Source organism: Drosophila virilis, chromosome 2, assembly GCF_030788295.1.
Source record: "Drosophila virilis strain 15010-1051.87 chromosome 2, Dvir_AGI_RSII-ME, whole genome shotgun sequence".
NCBI classification, from domain to species: domain Eukaryota; kingdom Metazoa; phylum Arthropoda; class Insecta; order Diptera; family Drosophilidae; genus Drosophila; species Drosophila virilis.
The window spans coordinates 1,530,452-1,557,157 of NC_091544.1; the positions used below are offsets into that span (position 1 = coordinate 1,530,452).

General features: G+C 44.4%; 1 protein-coding gene across 12 annotated transcripts in view; it reads left to right on the forward strand.

Moving 5' to 3' along the window:
• The window catches only part of kmr (kramer), a 67,185-nt gene that overhangs the window by 34,946 nt on the left and 5,533 nt on the right, over positions 1 to 26,706 (forward strand). For 4 of the 12 annotated variants that reach the window (XM_070207698.1, XM_032439293.2, XM_032439291.2 and 1 more), the window contains exons 2-8: positions 11,304 to 11,613; positions 12,222 to 14,532; positions 16,932 to 18,036; positions 23,907 to 24,223; positions 24,803 to 24,940; positions 25,081 to 25,374; positions 25,439 to 25,678. In XM_070207698.1, coding sequence (XP_070063799.1) covers positions 11,582 to 11,613; positions 12,222 to 14,532; positions 16,932 to 18,036; positions 23,907 to 24,223; positions 24,803 to 24,940; positions 25,081 to 25,374; positions 25,439 to 25,678 — 4,437 coding nt within the window. In that variant the 5' untranslated portion in view covers positions 11,304 to 11,581. Of the gene's footprint in view, positions 1 to 11,303; positions 11,614 to 12,221; positions 14,533 to 16,931; positions 18,037 to 19,647; positions 23,439 to 23,900; positions 24,224 to 24,802; positions 24,941 to 25,080; positions 25,375 to 25,438; positions 25,679 to 26,706 lie in introns of those variants that run through there. The other 8 variants (XM_032439294.2, XM_032439292.2, XM_032439289.2 and 5 more) reach the window with 6 other exon arrangements.

Sequence of the window (26,706 nt, forward strand, 5' to 3'; positions counted from 1 at the left end):
AATGTTATGCAAAAGCTTTTCAAAAACATTTGCATATCCAGCCAAGTCGACAAGAGCCAGCCCGGGCAAGGCAGGGCAAGGACATATCCAGCTAAATCCATGTATCCATCCTTCTCCCCAGGTGCCTGGCCAACAACAATCAAATCATTTTTAATTGCAATTTTGATCAATTGAGACATTCGGTCAACAGATTGTCTTGAATAGCCTTTCAAGTCGTTTCAACTATGAACGTTTATTCACTTTATGCATGAAACTTGTTAATAACTGCAAATTGACACATTTCTTTGTGGCCTTAAATGGAAGATTGTGAGAATCTTAACTCTTCTGTCTGACAACTAAGTTTTAATCATTTCAATTTGCGCTCAAGACTAAATACTTGAGATCCGACTGCGTTTAGTATTCATTATCTTGTTGTGTCTCAAATGTATAAAAGTATTTTAATACCCATTAAAAATGTCTACATAGGACATGATTGTTTTGTAGTCAGTCAATAAGTGAATCAATCAATTAGCTAGGCAATCAGTCAGAATAATAGTTTTTATATGTAGAGATTTAGTCAGTCAGTAATTCAATCAGTCAGTCAATCAGCCAGCCAGTCAGTCTGTGAGGATAAGCATTCAGTCCGCCTATAAGCTCGTCAATCAATCACTCATTCAATCAGTCAATTATTCAGGATAAGCTCTTTTGTATATAGAAGTTCAGTCAGTCAGTTAATCAGTCAGGATAAGCTATTTTATACATAGAGCTTCAGTCAGTTAATGATTCGGTCAATCAGCCGGTCAATCAATCAGTCAGTCGAATAATTAATCAGTCAAACAGTCAGGTCAAGAGATTCTCAACTTGATTTTCTATAATTCTTAAAAGTCATCTACTGTTGGATACATTTGATAAATGCATTTATATAGAAACTTTCACTTGGGATTTATTTTAGGCCACAGACGCACTCACAAACTTTTGTCTGACATTTCTGATGGCAGCACGTAAATTTTAATGTAATATTTTTCAAATAATTCGCAGAGCTCGCATCACGTCACGTCAATTTGTGCGTTTATTTCAATTCTAATTTTCATAATTTTATAATGGCCTTGCCTAATTTTAGGCAACCGCCAAATAGACGCAGCACAAGCCCATTCTCTAACCGCTCCCCCTTCCCTTTCCCTCTCCTGTTCGCAGCAGCTCTCATTTGCATTGAAGGCTGTCATTTGGCTCGTTCATTCGAGCATTTCGCATGCTCTTTGGGCGTAATTGTAAAATTAGATTTGCATGCGGCAAGTGAGCGAGTACAACGCGAAATACAAGTAACTAAGAGTGTTCTAGTCGGGTGCGACTGACTCGGACATACTCTGTAGCCAGCATCAAGCTGAAGATTCAAAGATTCAAGCTACTTCTAATACCACAACATTTTCGGGGCGTATACATATATAACATATAAAAGTGTGTGTATACCAAAGCGAGAGGGCTTATTTTAAAATTTTGGTAGATTGGCGAAATTAGGGAAAGTATCCATATAGTGAAATGTATTTAATCTGTTTATAATATATGTGAGTCTACACTCCATGTTTTGCGTGTGCTACACATCCATGTCGAATCAATAATTACCGATATTATGAAAATAAAATGAGAAAGGAAAGATATTAAAAAGAAGGGAAACATTTTAAATGCTTATATGTTGTACGTAAACTTAAAAGCTTTTCGATATTTTACCTTCCCCGTATAATATACAAGAACTTACAAGCATTCCAAAATTGTATGTGCCAAAATCGATCATTTTGATATTATTAAAGAATCCGAGGAGAATCCGGGAAGCACGCAAGAAGTGAAATATATATATACACTGTGTATCTTATATAAGAATCTACAAAGCTAGGAGCCTATTAAAAACCAAGCATTAAAATCGATAATTATCGATATGACAATAGGACGAAATGTACAATGTTATCATATATAAAAGAGTACAAATATTTGTGATATGCATAACATTTATATGTGTTAAAGATAAATAAATATCTATAAATACATGTTCAAGAATATATATATGGCTTATTGTAGATTTTTTGTGTAGATGTTGGCTTTATGCAAATATGGTTTATTTGCTCGAAAAAGCCTTAGGCTTAAGTTAAACATATATTTACACCGAATCATTATACCCTTTTAAGTCGGTAAAAGGGGCATCGCAACTGCAGTCGTTGACTTTAACAACAACGAGGCTTTTCCCTAAGCAACCCTTTCGCTGGTTTAATGCTTCATGCATTGGATGCTTTGCTGATTTGCGGTTTGGTGCTGTCTTCGCATTTATTTTGCTTGTAGCTGCAATTAAAAGTTAGAGACTCGATTCAGCAGGTAATTGCAAGCGCCAAGTCATCAGGACGCAAGGACATGCTCTATATAATTACAAAACTCATTATGTGTCCTTCTCTTACGCTGGCTCGTGGCCCCAACGTGTGTGTGCCGCATTTGCTTCGCCTTTTGCTGGCACAGAAACTTTTTCTTAAATTGACAAACTGTTGGCCAAACTCCGTCTGAGTGGCAGCTGCAGACGCCTTGGCCCAAAACTCAACCCCAGCGTGAACCACAGCCTTAACTTTTGCTGCAACTTCAACTTGCACAGAAAACTTCGCCTAAGCCCAAAGTCAAGCAGTCAAAGTGCATTTCACTGCGTATTTATGGCCTTATGTTCTCTGCTGTACCATGTGGCGTATGTGTAATATTTCATATTGTTCCCCAAAAAAGAAAGGCAACTGCAAATGAATATACAGTTTGTGCCCAAAGCCCGTATTAAGCTGATTTTAAGCCAAATTTTGCAAACAACAAGAAAAGTCGCCTTCGGGATGGTTGGGGTGCCGGGCCGCTGCAGGGGTCAAACAAGCAGAGCTTCTGGGTCAAAAAACTACCAAATTCTCAAATTTATGAATGCAAGCTGTGTGTGCTCGTGTGTGTGCGAAAGTGTGTGTGTGTGTCGTGTATTTGTATTTTCAGTTTTATGTGCAGCATAATCAATAACAATTTGCATTTATACACAATGTACATAGAAAACAAGTCGAGCTAAAGCAAAAAGTTGTTTCTTTAGGCACTCAGAAAAATACACACACACACGCACACACACACACACACACTTACAATAACAATGGCCAACAACAAGGAAAATGTATATAAAATATATATCAAATGCCAAATGAATTCGTCCAACATGGGTGGCAGCAGCAAAAGTAAAGAAAAATAGGAAATGAAACAAAACAAAATAGCACATAAAAATAACGATGTATCGCAGATGGTGTTGGACACACACACACACACACGTGGGGAGCTCGAGAAGTAGCGCAGTTTCGTATAGTCTAAAGTTTAAGGAAATACCCTGCAATATTCTTATCAAATAATCTACTCAACTCTGCTTCAAACAAAAAAAAAGTATTCTGAATTGTTTGAAAATGTTCAGCAAATAAAGAATAATCTTATTTTTCCAAAATGTGAAATGCATTTTTAATAGCTCGCATACTTTAAATAAGTAGTTAATCCAAATTATTGCAGCTTTCTTTCTTTTAGAACTTAAGAACTTGTTTGTAAACTCGTTGAGCAACTATTTTCGCTTAATTGGCTTTAAAATTCAGCACAGCTTGCCGTTTTTTTTTTTTTATGATTAAATTTTAAACCTTTGCAAGCTTTGCTTCCTTGAAAGGATTTTTGCTTTGTGCCGCTTACATTTTAATTCAGTTCTGATGCAGCTCTCGCCTTAGTTTTGGAGACAAGCTGTCCAGCAAAATGCAAAACAAATATACCATAAACAAAAGGCTACAATACACACACACACAATAACTCACACACACACAGGTTCACACACAAACAAGACACACGTACAGAGCGAAGTTTAGCGACAACTATTAGAGGAAAATATTTGTGCCCGCCTTTTGTTTCCAGCAGTTATACACGTGCAGCGACAGAAGAGTGTGTGTGTTAGAGAGAGAGAGATACAGAGTGAGAGAGAGGGAGAGAGTAGGAGAAAGGCAGTCAGCGGGCGTGGGTCCTGGCCATAAACATGGCACACATCCTGCAGGCACACGGCGGACCCGAGTGGCTTTTGTGCTGCCAAAAACGGAAATGGGTAACAGCAGCAAACGCTGTGGCAGTTCTTTGCACGAGCTACAGGAGTGTGTGTGTGTGAGTGTTGGTGTGTGTGTGTGTGTGAGTGTGTGCGTGCCTAGTATTTAAATTGGTATGCAACATGAATGACAGCCGCCGTCGCTCATGTTTCTGTGTTAAAGTCCAGGCACTTGAGTGTGTGTGTGTGTGAGAGCGTGTGTGTTAGTGTGTGTGTGAGGGTGTGTGTGTTAGCCGGCGCACCGTGGGGCACTTGAACCGTTTTTCGATTGCTTAAAAAAGAAACAAGACTTTGGGCTGAAATAAAAATAAACATAATATGTTTTTGCAAGTAAACTATTTTTAAATGAAGTTATTTAATAAATAAAAAACTACAAACAAAAGGCATTTACTCAAAAACACAAACTTGCAATGTCTAAAACTGAGTTGAAAATAAAAAATCCTTGCCTAATTCTTGATTATGAGCAGCAAAAACGTTGCAAACTCTTCCTCTGGCTGCTGCGGCGTGTCCTTGCCCTGCCACGCCCAGCGCTACAACCTTCATTTGAATTGCTTTTGATGAGGAGGCTGCATAGGTATGCAAAGCATTAGCGCATGCCTGGGCGCCAGGAGCCGAAGCAGCAGCAGCCATATCCTGCGCTAGGGCCAGGGTTTAGGTCCTTTTTCAATATTCTGCCACAGCTGCTGCTGCTGTTGCTTTTGCTGCTGCTGCAATGACTTATTCGGCTCAACTTTTGCCATCAGCCTGTTTACTCAATTTAACCGCCTGTGCTAGTGTGTGTGTGGATGTGGATGTGTGTGGGTGTGTGTATGCACTCGATAATCAGCCCGGCATGGAAGGACTTGTGAGTTGGCTTAATGGCCAGCCAACTGACAGCATTGGCAGCTGTCGCAATTGCTTGGCTCACCTGCGACATGCGTCAATTTCTTCTGCACAGGACATGCACAAGAGGATGCGCCCCCAAACACACACACACATACACACACACACATAGATGGGGCCAATCAGGCTGGCTCGACTAGCACAATGGCAAAAGTGAAAGCAACAAAATCTTCATCATCAAGTGTCATTCTAGGCGGAAGCTGGCATCCACTCAACAACACACACACACACACACACATGCACACTAACATCTGTCTATTAGTGTGTGTGTATCTGTGTGTGTGTGTGTATGTCTGTCTATCTGCAGCCCTGCGGCCTGCAATGAATATTTATGTTTGTTGTTTTGCCTCATGTTTTGTTTTGTATACCAACTGCCAGGCACTAGAAAACTGAGCATTTTAGAGAACCAGCCGCCCACTAACCCAAAAGTAAGCCACCCGCCCGGCCCTTTCCCTCTCTGTACCCTGCACCCTTCCATTGTTTGCGAATTGAAGTGCACTGTCAGCCAAATCAAGTGTGCAACTCTTGAATTGCTGTCGAAGTGCCGAAGTTTGCGACCCTGACAGAGCCCAAAAAATGTTGATGACAACCGAAACCCTTTTGCCTACTCGCTTTGTCATTTATGAAATATATTAAAAAAGTAAAAGGAGTAAAAGCAACAGACGTCAGCTCCAGCTCTTTTCTATTTTTTCCAAAAATGATGCATATCAAAAAACAAAAATTGACAAACATTTGCACTTGTAATGTAAAATGTAAAAATAATAAATAATTTTTATCTAAATGGGCAGAGTTCATGCTTAGGTCTCCAGCCTTTGTCCTGGGATTAGAATGTGCTGGTAATTCCATCTGTTAAGCTGAATGTGCCAAATGTAAAGTGGACCTCTATAATTGTGCCTGGATAATTGCCTGCCTTGTTGCGAAACTCTCTGGCTGTGTTTATTTCTGTGCATAATCCCTGGCAAATAGCATGATGCCATAATGCAAGGTGTGCATTACAAAGCAATCGAGGGGGGTAATGCATTGGGGTTAATTAATAATGCGATTGCTGCGTGGGCTGCGCTTTCGTTGGGCTTCATTTCAGATTTATGTATGCCTGGCGAAAATTGCGTAGGACAGCAAGATAAATGTTGCTTTCGTTTCGGTTTCAATTTTATCGATTGACCAAGAGAACAGATGGCACACACACACACACACACACGCACACACACACACGCAGTTTGATTGAAATGCATTTAATTACATTCAATTGTTGGGCAATTGCAAATTTATGGCACTTGCTCTTCTGGCTATCGTCTGTGAGTTTAGTTAAAATTCTATTTTATTTATAACTGAAATGATGTGCTTGGCAAATTGTTGGCCATTTGCGCTAGCGCAAATATTATGCAACACTTTGCGCCCCAATAAGTATGCCAAGTCCCAAAGGGCAGCAAACACACACAGCGGGTCACACACACACACACACACACAAACTCACACACACGGGCAGACACTCGACTGCTGCCCGTTGACAACTCATCAAATCGTCTGTCAGGCTGTTTGGGGCAAGGTCATGTGCCAATAGCCCAGAGGCGTTCAAGATATGCTACAAAAAAAAAAGGAACCAGTAAAAATGCTCTGGTCGCAAGTGCCCGATTAAGAGATACCCTAAGCGCACTTAACTTTTTGGACAATCCAGCTTTCCTTTACGGAAAAGATACACGCAACTCTGCGCTTCTTCTTTCCCATACTTTTATTATGAAGTACTTACGTAAGAATTTTTTGTCAATTTTCCGGGTAAGGGGTGGGGGGGGGGGGGGGTGACTTGTAGCATACGAGCATAAACATACCAAGTTTGGCATATCTAGCTTCTATAATTCTCGAGTTAAAGTCTTAAATGACTCAAAATCGATATTTATCGAAATAATAAAGAATGGTCGGAGATATCGAGATATATGAATAGGCGATTTTATATTTAAAAGTAAAAGTTCGAAAAGATCAATTCACTTTATCAAGCTCATCAAGAATAGATAATTATATATACAGTTTATATATAAACACCTTGTAGGATCGAAGATGCTTTCGTCTGCCTGTTACCTAAATATGCACAAAACTAATTTACCCTTTCTAACTATTTTTTATGGGTTTAGGGTATTACAGAGAAAAAGTAAAAGGTTTTCCTTTTTACTAAGCTGCTAGCCCGCAGCGCGACACATTGTAGCTGCTGTCTGCGTATATGTGTGTGTAATTCTCACAGCAACTTTGTCAGCATTTCCATAGCTCTCTGCCCAGCAATAAACAGATATATATATATTTATATTTGTGTATACATTGTACAAGTATCTGCGTGCGTCTCCAAAAGTATTCGCTGCCTTGTGCCTGCGGCTGGACTCGACTCGTTTATTGATTTTTCCTTTTGTTATATTGTTGCAAAGAAGTTTATGCTACACATTTACACACATTTTGCGGCTCGGTTTGTTTTTTGTTTTTTTTTTTTTTTCAGCTACTTCCGTTTCCCCTCGAAATCCGGCTGATGAGTATATTTATAATTGCACTTTACGTACTTACAAATGCGCCAAGAGCGGGCGAGTGGGTGGGTGAGAGGGTGGTTGGGTGAGCCGGCGAGTATCCTTCACAGTATTAATTAAGTTGGCCAACTACTCGCTCGCCTCTTGGCCAGCTCAGCTGCCGCTGGCTGCTTGAGCTTGGCAACACGCTTTCAAGTGAAATGGCTCGCTGAGTGGGTCATTGGCTGTGGTTGTGGCTGTGGCTGTGGTTCGTATCTTCGGCTCTTATTAGTGTCCACTTGCCGGAGCGACACTTGCTGCCAATGTCCATGACGTCATTTGCGGCTGGCCAGCGCATTGCCGCGTAACATGCATGTTGCATGCGTGGCAGCAATTAATACGCGACTTCAAAGCTGAAACGCCACGCCACGCCAAGTTGTAGGCTATGATTTCTGGGCTTGCTAAGACAGATTCTAAACCAAATTGTTGATCCTGATTGATTGATTGACAGACTGACTGACTGACTGATTGATGGTCAGCTCCCAGTCCGAGCCTTAACTTTTGTGCTGTAATCGACAGATCTTGAGGAAAGTTACCTTCGGAAACCAAAATATTAAATACTTGTTAGCCTTAAATATATTTTTAAAGATTTTCAAAATGAATTCAAAGCATGAACTTTTCCTGAAATTCAAGCTTTTTAACCAAACTACACGCAATAAATAACAAATACATGTGCAATAATCCAGGCGTAAGCTAGGAAAAGAACCGGAAAATTGTTTTCCAATTAAATTACATTTTTCTGCTCGTATATTCATATTGACTTTGGCTTATGCCCAAGTCTATTTATAGCACAAACAGGTCGTGTACTCTATTTATAACTTTAGCTTATTTGTGCGTAACACACGGCGTATGCGCAATAAGTAAGCTAATTGAAGCTCACATGCGACTGACATTTGGGAGCTGAATGGAGTTGTTATTTTCGAAAACCTCATTCTTGACAGCTATGAAATGTTAAGCTCTGCATTTTGCATAGTCCACAAGCAAACCAAATGCAAATAGCGCAAGACTTTGTAAATGTTAAACAAAACTGCTTTTGGTATTTTCGAGCTGAATTGATTGTAAACATAAAACCCAATCGACAGAGGGAGAGAGAAAAAGAGAGAGTCAATCTCTAATCGTTAAAATTGTAATGTGTTAAGTAAATAATCATATATTCGCTAGATGATGATACGAGTGCGCTTCATTGAATGAATAATTTGTGCATATGCTTTATGTAAATATGCAATATATATAATAATTGTGTGTCTGTGTGTGTTGCAATTTATATGCGCATAATTTGTGGAGTAGCGCGTTGTTACATTTCGTGCATAAAATAAATACTTTTTCTGCCTATTTTTCATGCACAAATTAGTGAGGTCCGTCACTCACACACTCTCAAACACACACACACACACACACACACAGACAGTGCTGGCAGGAATACAATGCCTTTTCCAACACTATTTTATGCTGAAGTGCTAGCTGTGCAAGACAGCCAAGTCCTGAGCTCGTTTGTTAAATCGCCATCGATTTTTGATACCCCGCAGATGTAAAGCTGCTATAAAAGGGTTTAATAACCGTTAACTTATAAGAAATTCCAGATTTGAACCATCGACTTCTCGCTTGTGAGTGCGACCCTCAGTAAAAATGTAAGCATCAAAGCGTTTACGACTTTCTGCAATCAGATTAAACTCTTGCATTTATATAGATAAATTTAAAGATAAATAGAAAAACTATTTACAGGGTATCTGCCTGTCAGTAAGCTGTTGCTTCTGTCTTGTGCCTTTTATTGCTACTCTGGCTGTTATTATTGTTTCGCCTGCCAATATTTTATTTGTGCGTTTGCTTTTGGCCACATCTTTCTGTTGCGGAGTGGAAAATGCCTGGCTGGGAAAGCGTTAATTGAAAGCCATACAAATTGTGGCCCGGCTCGAAGGCAATTATAAAATGGCTTTCCCCTTCCTCCTTATCCCTTCTCCCTACTCCTTGCTCCTGCTCTTCGGCTGGGTCAGCCTTCATCCTTCTGTTACTTGGCCAGCCTGGCTGTTGGCTGTTGATTGTAGCGTGAAATGGCCACGCCGAAGGCAGCTAATGCCATGATTTAACATTTGTTGGCAACAAAACAAGCGACACACACACGCGCACACACATACACACACACAGACACACACACGCACACGCTTGTGCTTAAATCCCGGATCAATTGTTTGTTTATTGCGCAACATTTTCAACAGGACTTTGCTTTTAATGCACAAACGTCGACATTTGTGCCAAGTTTTATTGTGTTGCCAGGCGCTGTTAACTTGGCTCTAACACATCCTTGGCCCCGCCTATGCGGCATGTGGCAGGCGCCCCTCGAAGCATGCCATGCATGTTATTTTTTTTTTTGATTTTGTTTTTCAAAAATCGATTGTGAGCTGCATTAAAAAAATGATATACGCAATTTATAACTCATTTCGCAAATGCAATGTCGATTATTTTATGTGCCACACACAAATATCTGTGACTCTCATTTCATTTGTGTCAAATAATTGGAAAGCTCTGGTCAATTGCATTAAATGCATTTTCCCGTTGACTTCGCTATCGACAGTGGCTCATCTGACAGCTGCGGCAAATATATATGTATATATATAAATAATATGAATGTAAAGGTATCTGCTTCCATTCAGGCAGAAATCGTCATATTTAATTGCGGTCGTTGGCTGCCAGGTTGGTTTGCCAGCTTGGTCGTGCAGCAGGCAACTTTTAAAGAATGTTAAAGTTTTCTTGCTTATAATTCAAGAGTGGTTAAAGCTGAGCGTTAAGCAAGAGTCCGCTGTTGTTAGACTGCTAAGAAATATAATATGAAGAAATAATTTTAAGCTATAATCAGTTATAATCAAAAAGGAGAGCACTCGCTTCTATCTTAAACAGATACAGATTGGCACATGTATGAACAAGAAGCGCAATAATGAGTTGCCTACTTTGTCGATTGGGCCGGAATAGAAATATTGAGGGTTGAGGTAGAACTTGATGTGAACAGTTTAGGTAATAGCTCAGTAAACACGTAAATTTTGTATGTATTTATTACTATTTTATTTGTATTTAATTAGAATTTACAAGTTAAATTTACTTGCCTGTGTCTGAAGGTGGCGTCAATCACTCAATCCCTCACTTGCACTATAGATATTCTTCAGCGAACACAGATGATGCCGGGCAATTTCCTCTAGCATATTAGTAAATTCCTGTGAATGGTCCTCATGACTTGCTGTGCTAGTTGTTGATTTAAGCAAAAATGATTTACAAATTCCTTGCTTCTAAAAATTAATATATTTTTCCATTCATTTTTAATGAAAATCCGTTTTGCATTCACAATTTTTGCTTAAATTTTTGCACAAGTTCCATTAGGAAAGTTTACAATTTATTCAAGTTCTGAAGAGGGAAAAAAATTGTAAATTAAATGATTTGGAATCTATAAAAAAGGCAAATATTTTGCAAACGTTATTACTATGAACAATTTGTTGAATTTATTTTCTAATTGAAATTTCAACAGATTTCGAATATTTTTTTTAACGTGTTTCTGAAAACAAACAACAAAAATATTTCATCAGCATTGCGAGTAAATAAAACAATAATATTTACTCAGTGTATGCTCGGAGATATATTTCTTTGCGCCTAATGAAATAAATGTTCAGCTGCAAACGCATTTTCAATTTGCATCCGAAATTGTGAGGCATAAATCTGGCGGCTGTCCTCAATAAAAATAGACATTATTTTTCACACAATTTTCAACTGGGCAACTGGGCGATATTTTCATTCTCTGACAGCGTGGCACGAACTAAACATATCACAAAATAAAAGAAGGCAAAAAATAAAACGAGACTCTCGCCACATTTCATTTGGAAAATGAGAAAGAAAAGCGTAATTGAGTATTCGCATACAATCAAAATAAAATTAATATAATATAAAAAGTGTCGCAAAAAAGGCGATTGGAAAAGTGCGCGCAATTGAATTATTGATAAAGCCAATTAAATTATAAATTAATTAGGTCGTCTACAATAAAAAATTAAAATAAATAAAATAAAATATAATAAAAAGCGAAAACATGTTTGGCTGCATTTATCAGCTATGGGACTGGTAAGTTGTTAAATCCTGAATATGTATTAAAAACAAAATTAAATGCGCGGAAAGTGCAAAACTGGCAAGTGCAATGTATATAAGCAGATGTTGATCAGGAATATATATTTATATACCTCACTTCTATTATGACGGGTATGCTCTTAGAAAATTGTGTATTCTAATTCGGCGCACAGCATTTAATTCCAATTAATTCTCTTTATGTATTAAATAAAATACGCTTCATAGAATTCATTGAATCAACTCTTCTTCTTTTTATGTGCAACATGCACTTGCATAAAAATCAATGTACATTTTTTTTTACCCACATTCAATGGGTTCAGCCGGAGCCGAAGCCGAGCTGGGCTGCCTTTAGTGGGGCACAGCAACTGCACTCAATCAATTACCAGCAATTACGCGCTGAGCCCACGTTGCACAGTTCCGGACGCTGGCGCGGATTTGGCGCGGCTCTCTGGTTCATTTGGGGCGCAAGCCACGTTGAAGCGGCGAGCTTAAGCTGCTGTCGCAATTGAATTAATGCCGGCGACCTTTGCTAATTGCTGCACCACGTTATTTACAATCTGTGTCTGATCTTTCCCCTTCTCTCTCTCTCTCTCTCTCGTTTGCAGGCTGGAGGCGCCACCGCTCTTCACGGCCGGCACCATGGACGCCAAGAAGCTGCAACAGTTACAGGCGGCAACGGCAGCCCAGCAGCAGAAGAAACTGCCGCTGGCCTATCAAACAAATCTGATTGATTATCGCACGGCAACACATTCGCCCGCCGGCTATCATCTGGCGCCGCAGGCGCTCTACCAGCAATCCCCGACAGCCACCTCGTCCAGCGGCGGCGGCGGCCCGCTCTCGCCCATCGAGATGCAGCCGCAGTCGAAGCACGGTCTACTCAAGCATACGCATGGCGGCAACTCGAGCAGCTCGCACAGCTCACCCTATCATCAGTCGTACTCGAGCGGCGGAGGAGGAGGCGGTGGGGAGCAGCTGTATCAGTCGCCCACGGAGCGCACATATCTGGCAGCTGCTGGACGACTGCAGGCGAGCAATGCGACCGCGGGTCAACATCCCATTTCGGCGCTGCAGGCGCAATACCAACAGCTGCAGCAGGCCAAGATGCAGGCACAGCTGGCCACGCAGAGCGAAGCGGCGCAGCAGCAGCAGCGCACATTCGCCATGCGCCAGGCCATGAATCCGCCCACGGGCCACTACCACATGAGCCAATCCTCCAGCATGGTCTCCAACATGACCCTCCAGCAGCAGCAGCAGCAGCAGCAGCAGCGGGCGCCACCTTCCACGCTGAATCTGGCTAATCAATATCAGGCTGCCTCGGGCCCTTTGAAGCTACAGCAGCAGCAGCAGCAGCAGCAGCTGCCCAAGCACTACCAGGAGCAGCTCTATGCCCAGCAGCAGCAACAGTTACAGCTGCAGCTGCAACAGCAACAACAGCTGCAGCAACAATTGCAACAGCAGCAGCAACAGCAACGTCACAAGCCGGAGCAGCAGACGCCTGGCAGTGAGCACGGGCCCGTCTATATACAACAGAATCATCCTGGGCATGTGGTGAATCAGGCCTGTCAGACACAAATCTCGAGCGTGACCAGGCCGAAGCCGACGCCCAGCTCGGAGGAGTCCTCATCGGCGTCGACGCGCAGTCCCACGCATGCGCCGCTCGATCGCAAGAAGAGCATCGGCTCGATGCAGGCCCTCAAGTCGCCCATTACGAAGCGTCCACCCACGACGCCCGTCACGCTCTCCGGCTGGCTACACAAGCAGGGCTCCGATGGTCTGAAGGTGTGGCGCAAACGTTGGTTTGTCCTGGCTGAATATTGTCTCTACTATTACAAAGGCCCGGAGGAGGAGAAGCTGCTGGGCTCGGTGCTGTTGCCGTCGTATCGCGTCGCCGCCTGCCTGCCGGAGGACAAGATCTATCGCAAGTTCGCCTTCAAGTGCGAGCATCAGAATATGCGCACCTATTGGCTGGCCGCTGACAGCGCCGACTCCATGATGCAGTGGGTCCGAGCCTTGGCAGCGGCCAGTCTCATGCAGGCGCCCAGCAGCGGTGAATCGGAGCCAAGCGTCAGCTCCTCGCTGAATCACAGCGGCGAGAACTCCGACTCGGGCATACACACACTCCAATCGCAACCGGGCAAGGGGCAGGTCACTCCCGCCTCCGATAATCCAGGAGCGGGCGGAGGTGCTCAGCCTTTGTATGCCAATGCGCCGCCCAAGCCGCGACGCATAAATGACGGCGGCTACTCCTCGCCCTCGCCCGAGCATAACGAGCAGCAGCCATTGCCACCTAGTCGCCGCATCCACTCGCCCGGCACACAGCAGCAGCAGCAGCTCTATCAGCAAAGATCTCAGCAGCCGCAGCCGCAGCCGCAGGCGCAGCAGCATCATGCCATCTATGATACGCGCACGGGCCATGTGTCGACGGCGCTGCAGCTGCAGCAGGCGCAGCAGCAGTACTCGCTGGATCATCTGGAGGCGCAGTTCCAGCAGCAGCATCTGGACATGGAGGAGCAGATCGCCCGCCTGCAGCAGCAGCGTGCGGTAGAGGAGATCTACGGCGAGCGGGATCTCTACATGGCCAAGCTCATGCAGCGTCCCTATCCGACCCAGCAGCAGCAACAGCAACAGCAGCTGCAGCAGCTCCAGCTGCAGGCGGAGCGACGCACGCCGGACGCCTACGGCCGATCCAAGCAGCAGCGCATGTTTGCCGCTGCCGCCGCCGCCGCTGCTGCCGCGGACTACGAGGACATCTACAATATGTCACAGCTGGCGGGCGCCGGCGGCGGCGCACTCAGCGCCCACGAGGCTCTGCTTCAGGAGGCAGCCAGCTATAGGCGGCCCCTAAGTCCGCCCAGCTATGATGGCAGCAAGCATGTGCCCGCCATGCCTCAACGCTATACGCCCAACCACTTGGAGGTAGGTACCCCCTGGCCCAATTGCACTCCGTCCAGCTTGAGCTGGGCCAACTTTGCCCAATAGAAGCCAAAAAGTTGCACCTTGGCCAAATGTGGCCCACACTCCTGGTTAGGGTCGAGGGTTTGGCCTACTTAAAAGTTTACCTCAACACTCAGACAGGCTTTTACTTTGCGTACACTTGCGGCCAATCGAAGAGCACAATGCATTTAACATCAAGTTCGTTGTTGAATAGGAATTGTCAGATTTCACTTTCTCTTCAACTAGGACCTAGGCGGCAAATCGTTTTATGTCGAACCTAGCTCGGAACTCCAATTCATTTCTTACAATTAGAACCTTTCCATTTTATTTCCTTTAAAAAGTAATTGTGTGTCAGTTGGGTGTGCCCGACTAGAGCCGCCTCGTGTATCTTAAAATAGGCGGAAGGTATTCAAAAAGCGAAATATTTCTCCCATCTGTATTCCATCCAAGAACCTACATACCGAAGTTGCTGTATCGAGCTCTTATAATCTTCGAGTTATGCTCTTTACAGTTTGAATCTGATTGCCTTGAGATTACAGTTTTCGAGTCACCAGCTCCACATTTAAAACTTAGTTTTCATTTTCTAGCGAATATTTACTCAACAGTTTGTCGCTGGTTCTTTCATTTTTTTTCTCCTCATTTTAAATGCCACGTCACATCTTAAATTCTTCTTTAACCGGGTTAGCATCTTGCATTTGGCTTCCGTATATCTACTTTATTGCGGGTCCTCCCTTGGCTATCATCAATTCCACCTTATGTTCAATGGAAAAAGTTTTTGACTTGCGATAACTTTCGACAACAAAATGATTGATAGACAGCGTAAAGCATTTGACACACACACACACACACACCATTTAATCGATTGCATTAGCGATACGATTTTCCTAGAGATGAAAGTACTTTTTGAGTAGGTTGGCTTACCTAAAATGCCGTTAAGTTAGGTTAGGTTTGCTAAAGTTGGGCTAAATCAGATAAGGCTCGGATTGTTGTCTTACATAGACTTTTATTCAGACAGATATTAAGGTAGCAGAGATAATCTCAGCAAACATTTGGAAAGAGTTAATACTCTCTTCTCGTTGTCGTTATTAGTTGTGTTAAGTACGATTAGTTTGGGGTTAAGTTAGCTTAGGTTAGGCTTAGATTGCTGTCTTACATAGACTCTCATTCGTGAATCTCACAAGGAAGCAACGAGGAAGGAAGGATTAATACAGCTATCCTGAAATTCTCTAGAATTTACTGCGCGTAAAAAGTTTTTACCGCACTTTATGTAGACTAACATGTATGAAGTGTGTTGGCGGAAACTAATTAAGGTTTGTCAAATAATTTCCACCACTTTAATCTTTACGAAAAGCAAAAACTTCTATGAAAACTTTCATATATGAGTAGTGAATACTTACAGTAGTTGCGTTCCGCCTTGTTTAAACATCTGATGGAATTAAAAATTATAATTTGCTTTATAAATTTATGAGATTTGACAAACAAGGTGAAGTTGCTCGTGTGGCTTACGGAAGTTTTAATACGCTGTAAAAGGGTCTCTACAAGAGTAATATAAATGTTCGTGGTGAACAGGGTCGGGTACCTTCAGGCCTAAGATATTATCAAAAGTACTCGAGCTCAGAAACCATGAGAGTTAGAGAAATAAAACTTGGATCTAATACGGATCATAAGTAGCTTCACGCTTCAGCTAAGCCAAAAAAAAAAAAAAAAAAGGGAATAGAACTCTATGTAGGAATTATATTATTATCTCGCGGACTAGAAGAGTAAGAGGTATGGGACTTAGTATCTTCAGTTAACTTTCATCGAATATGAATCATAACTAGCTTCATGCCTTAGTTAAACCAAAAAAAGGAAAAAGAATTACAACTATATTCAGAACATAATTGTATTATCTCGAGGACTATATCATAACTAGCTTCGCGCCTCAGTTAAATGGAGAAACTGAATTACAAATGCATGTAGAAATATTATTTTGTGGCTTTTTTTTGCGAGAACATAAGGACTCCGGCTGTGCCTTGAGTTAAGGGGCAGCGCCTGCAGCTTGTCTAAACTCAGTTGCAGTTCGCAAAGAGTTGGCGGTAAGTGCGCGCCGCCCGTTTTGGCGCGCCCACTAATTAGAGTTTAGTATGTCAGTGGGTAGCTAAATTGCAGACGTTTTGTGCGGCAATTGCCGCAGCTGCCACACGTTGCACGCCCAAAGTGCAACTTTATGGGCTGCTCGCCCTTTTGGACGCGGCTGCAGCTGCTTTTGTGGGTCAGCCAGGAAACGAGTCGCGTGCATGATTTATGCCAGGCTCTCATTTCGCATGCAAAATCCACTTTATATACGAAACCAAACTAACTGCCATTTGAACTGCCTCTCTCTTCTCCTCTTCCCCTCGCAGCCCGCGGCCGCCGATCAGCTAATCAATAACATGGACTTGCGTGCACAGTCCGCGGCGGCGATTGTGCGTCCGCATTCTGCCGACTTTCTGGAGTACGAGGCGCGTGCCGAGGCAGCGGCCGCTGCCGCCGCCGCAGCCGTGGCGCACAGCAAACAGGAGTCGGGCGGACGTGCACCGCGACCCAAATCCAGTTTGGACATTAATCGCACGCCGGACAGTTTCTACTACTCAGAGGCGAGCTATGCGGAGAAGATGCGCAAGAGCGCGTTGTATCTGCAGAGCGGAGGCGCCCAGCCGCAGCAGGCGGGCAGCTATCGCATCGCGGAATTTGGCAGCGGCATGCACACGATTGGCTATGAGAATCCCTATGAGCGCGCCCATCAGCGCCAGGAGCTGCTCGCCGAGGCGCAGGCTGCGCAGGGTAGCGCCGCGTGCAGCATGCCACGGATGAGTCGCTCGGCCAGCCAGGGAGCCGGCGGCGGTGCCGCGGCACGTTCCGTCTCTTCGCACGCACAGCAACAACAGCAGGATGTGGACTTGCCGCCACTTAATGTGCATCCGGGCTCCATATTCCCGCCCTCGATGTCCACGCAGGAGATCATCAGCAAGAACGAGCAGTTCCTGCGCTCGGCCAGCGCCCGGCTGCCCAAGCGCAACGGCGGCCTGGATGACGATTACTCGACGGCCAACAATTCGCTGGCCACATCGCCGACGGCGGGCGCCGGGCCATCGCCGCCGAATCCGCTCGATGGCGAACGCAAGCGCGAGGAGTCCATGAAGCGTCTGCTCGAATGGAAACAGCGTATGCTGCAGTCCCCGTTAACACGCAAAGGCGTCCAGCAGGGCGCTAACAATATGTCGGCCATGTCCAAGCTGGGCAGCAATCCGAATATCCTGCTTGCCTCCACGGCCGTGGCCAGCGGTGCACGCTATGGCCCGCATGCGGGCAAAACCGGGCTCGTCGGCAATCCTGGAGCAGCCACAAATTCCAATCCTGCCGCAGCCGGCAGCGGCAGCTCGGTGGGCATTCAGCGCTCCAGATCGGAAACGCACGCGAATATGGGTCCCGGCGGTGTATACAACAGCTACTCCTCGGATGATGAGGGTGAGTACATGATTTGCTTTTCCTTTTTATTATGCACAATTTTACCCGCCCCCCATTTTTTTTGCTTTGCTTTAAGTCTATCTATACTCTGAATCTATCTCTGTCTCGCGCACTCTCTCGCCCTCTCTCTCTCTCTCTCTCTCTCTCTCTCCCGCTCTATCTCTCTCTTTATCACGTTGCAAGTTTGCCCTTGTCTGGCATAGTTTCTACTTTTACTTTTGTTAGCTCTTTGGCTTTGCTCTCCTGTTGCAATGGAAGTGCCTTTCAGCTATCTTTTAGCTACACTCAAAAAAATTAGGTGCATACAAAATTAAAATAAAATGAAAAATACAACAAAAAACATTCTAATATTTCAAAAAAGTTTGTTCAAAATTCTCTAAACAAAAATAAATATATATATAAAATCCATTTGTATAAAAAATTACATTTCTTTTTTTATCTCAAAAAAAGTATGCACAAAAAAATGTTAATGTAAGAAACTTCTTTAATTATTGTAAACATTCGGAGATAAAATGATCCAAACAGAATGATCTGTCTTTTGATCTTTTCCTAAAAAACTAAGCATCGGAACGGGGAGCACGTATTTTAGGGTATAGGATTATTTTATTTTTGTTCAATGTAAATTTTTGCTTTGTCTACTCGATATCTTTTGCCATTTAAATGGAATCCTGGAAATTGTATGGTTCTTTTCTTTGAGTGTAGCTTCTGCAGCTGCCTTTGGCCTATTCTGGTCGTGCTTATAGCTTTGTTTTGTATTTCCCCATACACCTGCTGCCCCCCTCGCCCAGCCCTCTCTTAGCGCCTGCAGCCTTGTAAATATCTATGATTAAGCTGGCAACTGCTTTGTAGAGTAGTTTTGAGCTTTGTAACTTTAATAGTTATGCTATACTATCTAGAAACTAAGTAGCTGCTGCTTTAGGTAACACTTTTAGCCATATGCGAACTATTAACAACTCATCCCCCTAACAACTGCATGCAAATTTAAAACGATGCCAAACTAAACAAACAATACTGTAGTTTATGTATTTTTTAATTTTGTTAGCTGCATTTTTTATGTTTTAATTAATTTGTGTTATGCAAAGGCAACCAGAAAACAAAGGGCAAAATGTGTAAACAATTGAATAATAATTAAAACAAAATACCTTCCTGCCACACACACATATTTATTTATGGCCAATTAAATGAAACAAATATTGAATTTAATCTGTTCCCTGAGCCCAAGCCTAAAAGCAGGCCACCTTTTTGTTTAAATTAATCAAAATAGCCGCCGAGTTCTTTTTTGGCATTTTCTTTAGTTTGATTAAACTTTCAATTTGTTGTCAGACTGCAGTTGATTTCCTTGAGTAGTTTGGTTTTTTTTTTAAAACATTTTCATCAATTATGGCAATCATGGGTGCTTGGTGTTTCGTCTACTAAAAAGCCGCTGTAAATTTCGCACTAAAACCCAACTCAAAATAAAATAAATAAACAACTTAAATCATGGGCTCAAAACTGAAACACGAAAAAAAAATATTTAAAAAAAAAATTTATTTTATATAACTTTCTTTTCCATTTTTGTGGTTATTGAAATTTTTTTGTAAATGTTGTAAATGTTTGAACAAAAAAAAAAAGATAAAGAAAACGCACAAAGCGCAGCTGGGCCGGGGCTGGATGATAACATAAGTGTGACGGCAGGAAGGTCGACAGCAACAACAACAACAACAACAACAACAACTAGCACACAAAACACAACAACAACAACAGCTGCAACAATGACAACAATAACAATAGCAGAGACAACAGCAACAGCAACAACAACAATTAGTCTTAGCTCAAATTTAACAACAGCAACAACAACAGCAGGAGGAGGAGAAGAGAATGTGGGCAGCCCGAGCTTCCAGCTGAAGCCCATCTTGAAGGTGCACGAGGCCAGCCGCACGCCCATTATTCAGGTGCAGCCCAGTGTGGGCCAGCAGCCGCCTCTTCGTCCCAAGCTGAAGCTGCAGCTGCAGCCGGTGCCCATTTTGCCGAAAAAGCAGGCACCGAAATCCCCGCAGAATGTGAACTATGTGCCCGTGTACAGCAATAAGCTGGCCATAACCGATGCCGAGGAGACGCCCATATTGATGCAACTGAAGCTGTACAAGGAGCAACAAGAGCAGCAGCAGCAGCAGCAGCAGCAACAACAATCGGAGGAGGACCTGACGCCCACAGCGGAGGCAAAGCCAACGCCAGGTGAAGCGGCAGCACCTGAACAGGAGAAGGAGGAGAAACAGAAGCAGGAGGAGGCACAGGAACAGGAGGAGGAACAGGACCAGGAAGAGGAGGAGGATGAGAGCACCGCCTGCGAGGAGTACACAGACGATGACATAGACGAGGCGCTGGCACAGGACGACGACGACAACGAGGAAAAGGAGGATAATGTAGAGGAGAAGACGCCTCTTCCTGCGCCTGTAGAAGGCAATTTGTATGCAAATGAATCCGTGTCGCTGACAGATCAGGCATTGGACGAGAGTCATTATCTACCCATGACACCCAAGAAGGTGGAGCTGGGCCAGCCGGGCACGCTCAGTCTGATCGCCATGCACGCCGAGGAGGAGGAGGCAGCTACGCAGCAGCAGCAGCAGCAGGAGGAGGAGGAGAATCATTACGTTGAGATGACCAAGAATCTGAACGACGAAGACAACAGAAGCAACTACGAGATCATGTGCATAGCCAGCCAGGTGACGAGTACGAGCATGAGCACGAGCCAGAGCAGCAGCCGAGTCCACACGGAACCCGTCTACATGGAGCTGGCTGGCGCAGTCGCAGTCGCTGCAACCGCTGGCGAGGAGGCGCACTGCTCCTCGGGCCGTTCCACGCTGAAGAAGAAGAGCAAAAAGTGTACGAAAAAACGTGCGGGCAAAGACATGCCGGACATACTGAAGCCCACGAAGAGCAGCCTGGCGGCCAGCGACAGCTCCGATGCGGACGACGAGAGCAGCAAACAGCAGCTGGAGGCGAAGAGATTGCGCTCCCGCACACGTTTCAGCTTGTCGGACACGTTCCGGCCGGCGTCGTATTATCTGGGCGCCTCAACGCCGCTGAACAACTATGCGGAGAGCTCGGACAGCGAGATATTGCCGCCGCCGCCCATACCCGACTCGCCGCCGCCCATGGAGCAGCTAAAAACGGAGGAGATCTTCTCCTCGGAACACTACGATACGGTGCGCCGGCGCGACAGATCATACGAGCAGCTGCCCAAGATGCACGCCAGCAACAGTTCGCTGAATTTGCCCAAAACCGAGCCGAGCACCGCGCTCAAGAGCAGCCGCCTCTCGCTGCCGGATCACTTTGCCAAGGTGCGCGGCACACCTGAGCAGTTGCAGCAGCAGCAGCGTCGGGCTACTGCCCTGGTGCTGCTTCAGCAGCAGCAACAGCACGCGCGCACCCTATCCGACTCCAATTACAGCTGGCCGACGGAGAAAAGCTGCTCTTCGCGCACCTCCTCCGACCTGGAGCTCTATCGCAAGCTCCAGGTGCAGCCGAGCAGCGACTCGAGCGAATCGGTGGAGTTTCGCCAGCGCTCCGATTCGGAGCTGGAGCGTCAGCGTTCGCGTCGTCCGCTCTCGCAGGAATCCATCAGCGAAATCGAATCGATGAGCGAACACTTCGAGGAGACGCTCAGCAGCCACGAACTAGACACGTATCTCAGTCATTTGCAGGGCAGCGATCTGTTGCCCAGCCGAGCAGCTGGCGCCGATCTGCTGATCAAGCCGCCGAAGATCTTTCGCAATGCCGAGGGCGATGAGCAGCATTTCTATGGCAATATACACTTTCTATCCTCCACGGACTCCATACAGCAGCTGGTCAGCAGCAGCAGCGGTGTCGTCTCCGGCGCCTGCCTCACCCCGCTGCACAGTCGCAACAATAGCAATATATCGACGCAATCGGCGCCTTATTATTACTCGGAGCTGCCGACGCCAGCGGCGGCGGCGGCGGCGCAGCTGAACAATCAACGGGAGATACACGCACCTGGGCTTAATATAGCGCACATACATAATCCAATCGACAGGCGGCAGTTTGTGGATGTCGTCGATGCGCTGGTCGACAAGGATCAGGCAATTGACAGCAAGAATCTGTATAGCATGAAGGCGAACGTGGAGAAGCTCAGCTACAGCTGCACCAAGAATCTGAAGGCGGGTCAACAGCTCAAGCTGAACAACAACAACAACAACAACAACAACATGCAGCTGGTGGAGCAAGTGCCTCCAGATGGTCATGGTTCATTAAACGCAACTCATTCACATTTTACAAATACTAAAAACACAAATCTCGCTCCTAAACTGACTGGTGGTAGCCTGGATGAGGCCGAGGCCGAGGCGGAAGCGGAGTCGGTTCTGGTTGTGGGCGTAGCTGAGCTTGATCTGGAGCTGGAGCTAGAGCTAGAGAAGAGCAGCACCACGAATAACGCGAATCAACTCTCAGTTCTAGGTGGCGAGCTGCTCTGGGAGGAGGATGCACTGTGGCGCGAGAGCCTGCGTCGCGTCTCGCAGCGACACGCTCGCTCTCTGGACGATCTGGATCGCATTGCGGCGGCCGCGCCCATACCGACGCCAGCGCCCATGACCACGCCCAGCAGTCAGGCGCACAAAACAAAGCTCAGCCGCGAGGTGACCTATGTGAACGATAACCACAAGCCGACGGCGCACCGTCTGCAGCAGGCAGCATCGCTCCATCCGGCCGATGAGCACGATGTCTATGTGCAGCTGCTAGCGCAGGGCTCGTCGACGGATGCGGATCTGTACGAGGTGCTGCGCGAGGAGACGGGCTCCAATTTATCGCACAAGTCCAACGAGCTGGATCGCGAGACCATACGCCAATGGGACGCCATGTCCAGCGGCCTGCTCAAGAGCAGCAATAATCCCGATACCATGCCCACCAGAACACCGCCCACCTCCAGTGGGCCCATGCTGCCGCTGACCAGCAATGTGCGCTCCATAATCCAGCAGCTAAATGGAGGCAGTGAAGCCAGCAACGATGCCAATGGGAATGCCATTGTAAATGCGGCTGCACAGAGAAACAATTGAGAATATTACGCATACGCAACGTGCGACGCTTAGAATTAAATAAAATGATGCAATTATTGGCCTGGCTAGAGGCATAAGCCAGAGAGAGGCACAGCGATAGATACATATAGAGAGACTAAGAGTTGTAGAGAGAGAAGAGAAGGAGAGAGGGAGAAAGAGGGAAAGAGAGAGCAAGAGAAAGCGAAAGCTGGCAGTTAAAAGTCGTAAAAGCCGCAAAAGAGGCCTTTTTGTTTATTTTTTTTTCAATGGTTTTTTCATAGTTTGTTGCTTGTTTTTGTTTTACACTATTTTTTATTGTTATTTGTTATTGTTGTTGTCATAATTGTTGTGTTGTTTTGTTACATTAACAAAATGGTAAGCAATATTCTTTATAAACATTTATATATATATATATTTATATATATAAACCAAAAGACACTTGAATCCCACATCTATGTAATTATTAATGCGCTTGTAAATATTCACAATCACACACACATTCATTCCTTATCACACACAAACACACACTCACACACTCGCATATGTACACACGCTGTATAGTCGAACAACTTGAACAAAAACTGTAGCATACTTTTGCGCGCAGCCAAAAGTTTTCTGCGAAAAGCTGCCCGTTGAGCAGCTCCCGTAGACGCCTTTACTTTCTGACAGCTAATAAAATTTAGAAGAAGAAAAAAAAAACAATAAAATGTATTTAGTTGAGCCGCTGTTTAACCCTGATTTAATGCTTTTCTCTAATTATTTCGCGCACGCATTATAATTACAAGTCCGCCTGCCAAGTCCTGCTCCAAATGCAATTAAATAATTGTCCAACTCATTTTACAGCCTCGATATCGGTGCGCAATGTCAACAACTTGCCCAAGGTCAATCTGACGGTCAAGCCAGAACCCTCAGATGCGCTGCAGCAACAGCAGCAGGACTCGGCATTCGCCCACTATGATCCCTACTATGGCAACGGAACGGAAACCAAATATGCCAAAGCCACACAGCTGACAGATCGCGCTCCTTACGGACGCACAGTGGGCATGGCCACATCGACGCCACAACAACAACAGCAACAACAATTGCCATTTGCCATGCGACGTGCCGGCAGTCGAGCTGAAATTGATATGCTCGAGCGTGAGACGAGCTCTCAGATAAGGGTAAGTGTGGGCGGTCAGGGGGCATGTGATTGGGAGCTGCCGTTGACGAGGCATAAATGCAGGCAATGTCCATAAATGAGAGTGTGTTTCTCTTTTTTAAAAATCCCCAATTGACAGCTCAAGCCATGCAAGCATGGAAGTTCAATTTATCACAGACATTAAAAGAAGAGTTATTTTTTGGGTCATTCCACAGACAAGCAAGAAAGATGGGCGGACAATTTTATAATGTCATTTGTATTTTTGCTTAAAGTTTTATTCGATTGTCTTTCAACTCGCTTTTTGAGATTCAATCAGCAAATCCAACAGCGTTTGGAATATGGTTGAAACCCCGATTTTTTTGTGTCCAGTTTTTTAATTTTTCTTTTATACAACGAACGCGATGAGCACGCCGAATGGGAAATTCTGTGTTCTGGGAAAGTTTCGATTACTTTTCACTCTTCACTCAACAAACAGTAAGAAAATCTATTTTATCTTTTCACTCACATGGGTGGAAAACAAGTGAAAATCTAGAAAAGTGTCTATAGGCTAGTGTGTTATAGGCATAAATATATCTTCATTGATTGATTGATTTAAATACAGAACCTGGATGTTTCGGCCGGCGATTTATTGAGTCGCACTCACGAGGAGCTGGTCCTGCTGCTAATCCAATTGCGCCGCCAGAGCAGCCAAACGGCGCGGGCCATCGAGCAATGCTGCAGCGATATACACAATGTGCAGGTGGTTAACTATTTGTGAGCTCTAAAAAATTGGGTGCTGGTTGTGGTGTTGGTTTCTGTGACTAAAAATCGATCTGTCTAACCAAAAAATGCTGTCAACTCAACTTTCAACTCATGCAATGCAATTTAAATTTTATGCAGAATCGATTACGCGGCGCCGAGGGCCTCACCCGGGCGGAGAGCATTCAGCGCTTGGATTATCTGAAGCAGCATTTGCTGGACCTGGAGCGCCAGTATGAGAAGAGCAAGCCGCTGGTCAATTTGGTGGACAACATGGTCAAGCTGGGCTCGCTCTATCGCAACGATGCCAATGGCCGAGCCCAGCCGGCGACCCTGGATCGCCTCGAGTTCAATCAGCGCATGCAGGAGCGTCAAATGCTGCAGGAGGAGCAGAAGCAATGGGAGCGCCTCAGTCCCAATCAGGCCGAGTTGCAGGTAACATATATTCTCAGCTGGATATCACAGCTCACAGTTCATTCTCGTATATATTCCCTCTCAGGCCAAGGTGCGTGAGCTCTATCAGCTGGATCAGCTGCTACAGGAGGAGTCGGGCATATTGCAGAGCCTGCAGCGTGACAAGGAGGATCTGGAGCGTGCTTTGGGTGGTCTACGGGCGCGCATACACGACAACAATGCCACGCCCATGGCTTTGGAGGCGGCCAAGAAGCAACAGCACATACTGGAACGGGAGCTGTCCCGCGTGCATCAGCTGCTGGCCGAGAACTCAAAGGTAGCCCAGGTGCCTAGTAGAAGTTTTTTGCATTATATGTGTCAGATATTCATATACTATATATAATATCTAGTCTTTGTCTGCTTGAGCTTCGCATGTCGCTTATGTAACTAATGAGAAAAATCACAAAAAAAAAAAACAATAATATTTAACTAACTGCTTTGTTTCGATGTGCAAATCGAATACCCTCAAGAGGTCAGCGATCGTTTTACGCAAATCCTTATAAATCCGACAAGCTTATAAATATTTGAAAAAAAACCCAAAGAATAATCGATTTAAATTCCAACGTTTGTGGCGCAGGTTTTTATTGCCATGCACTTTGATTTTGGTTCCATTTCCAATTCTCTACATATTTGAACATTTAGAAAATATTTGTCGAAACCAAAAAAAAAAGGGGTTAGTTAAAAAAAATGGTTCGGCTTAAGCCGATTCTGATTCACTTCAGCCTTGATTTGGCTCTATGAAAAAATCAAAACTTAAGGTTCGTTCAAGATAAAAATGTTATACGGGATTCTGATCCGAACTGGTTCAGATCAGGGTTCGCTCGGCTTTTAGTGAAAAATAATAAAATTTTGGGTTCAAATAATATAATCTATTAACCGCTTCAGTTCGAAAAATCTAAATTTCGGAGTCAAACAATTGTATTTTATAGAAAAACCCAAACAATTCTGGTCCGAACCGTCGCTGTTTGGCCTTCTTTCAGTTCATTGCTTGAATATGTTTATTTCTGATTCGAATCGTTGGGATTTCGCTTTACTTCGGTTTAAATTTATAGCTAGAAGAAATTTCCTATTCGGCCCATAGACGTAAACATACAAATTTATAGTAAGACCAAGAGTTTCGATTTGAATCCGGTTAAGTTAAACTTTCGATCAGATTTTAGTAAAAAAAATGTAAATTTCAGCTTGAAGCGGCTCAGATTTGATTCGCGGGCTTGAAACGATATAGTTTATGGTAAAACGAACAGTTTCCAGCTGTAGTACCAGAGCTTAGTTTAAGTTCAATCCAGTTCTTGTTTTAGTATTAAATGCAAAAGA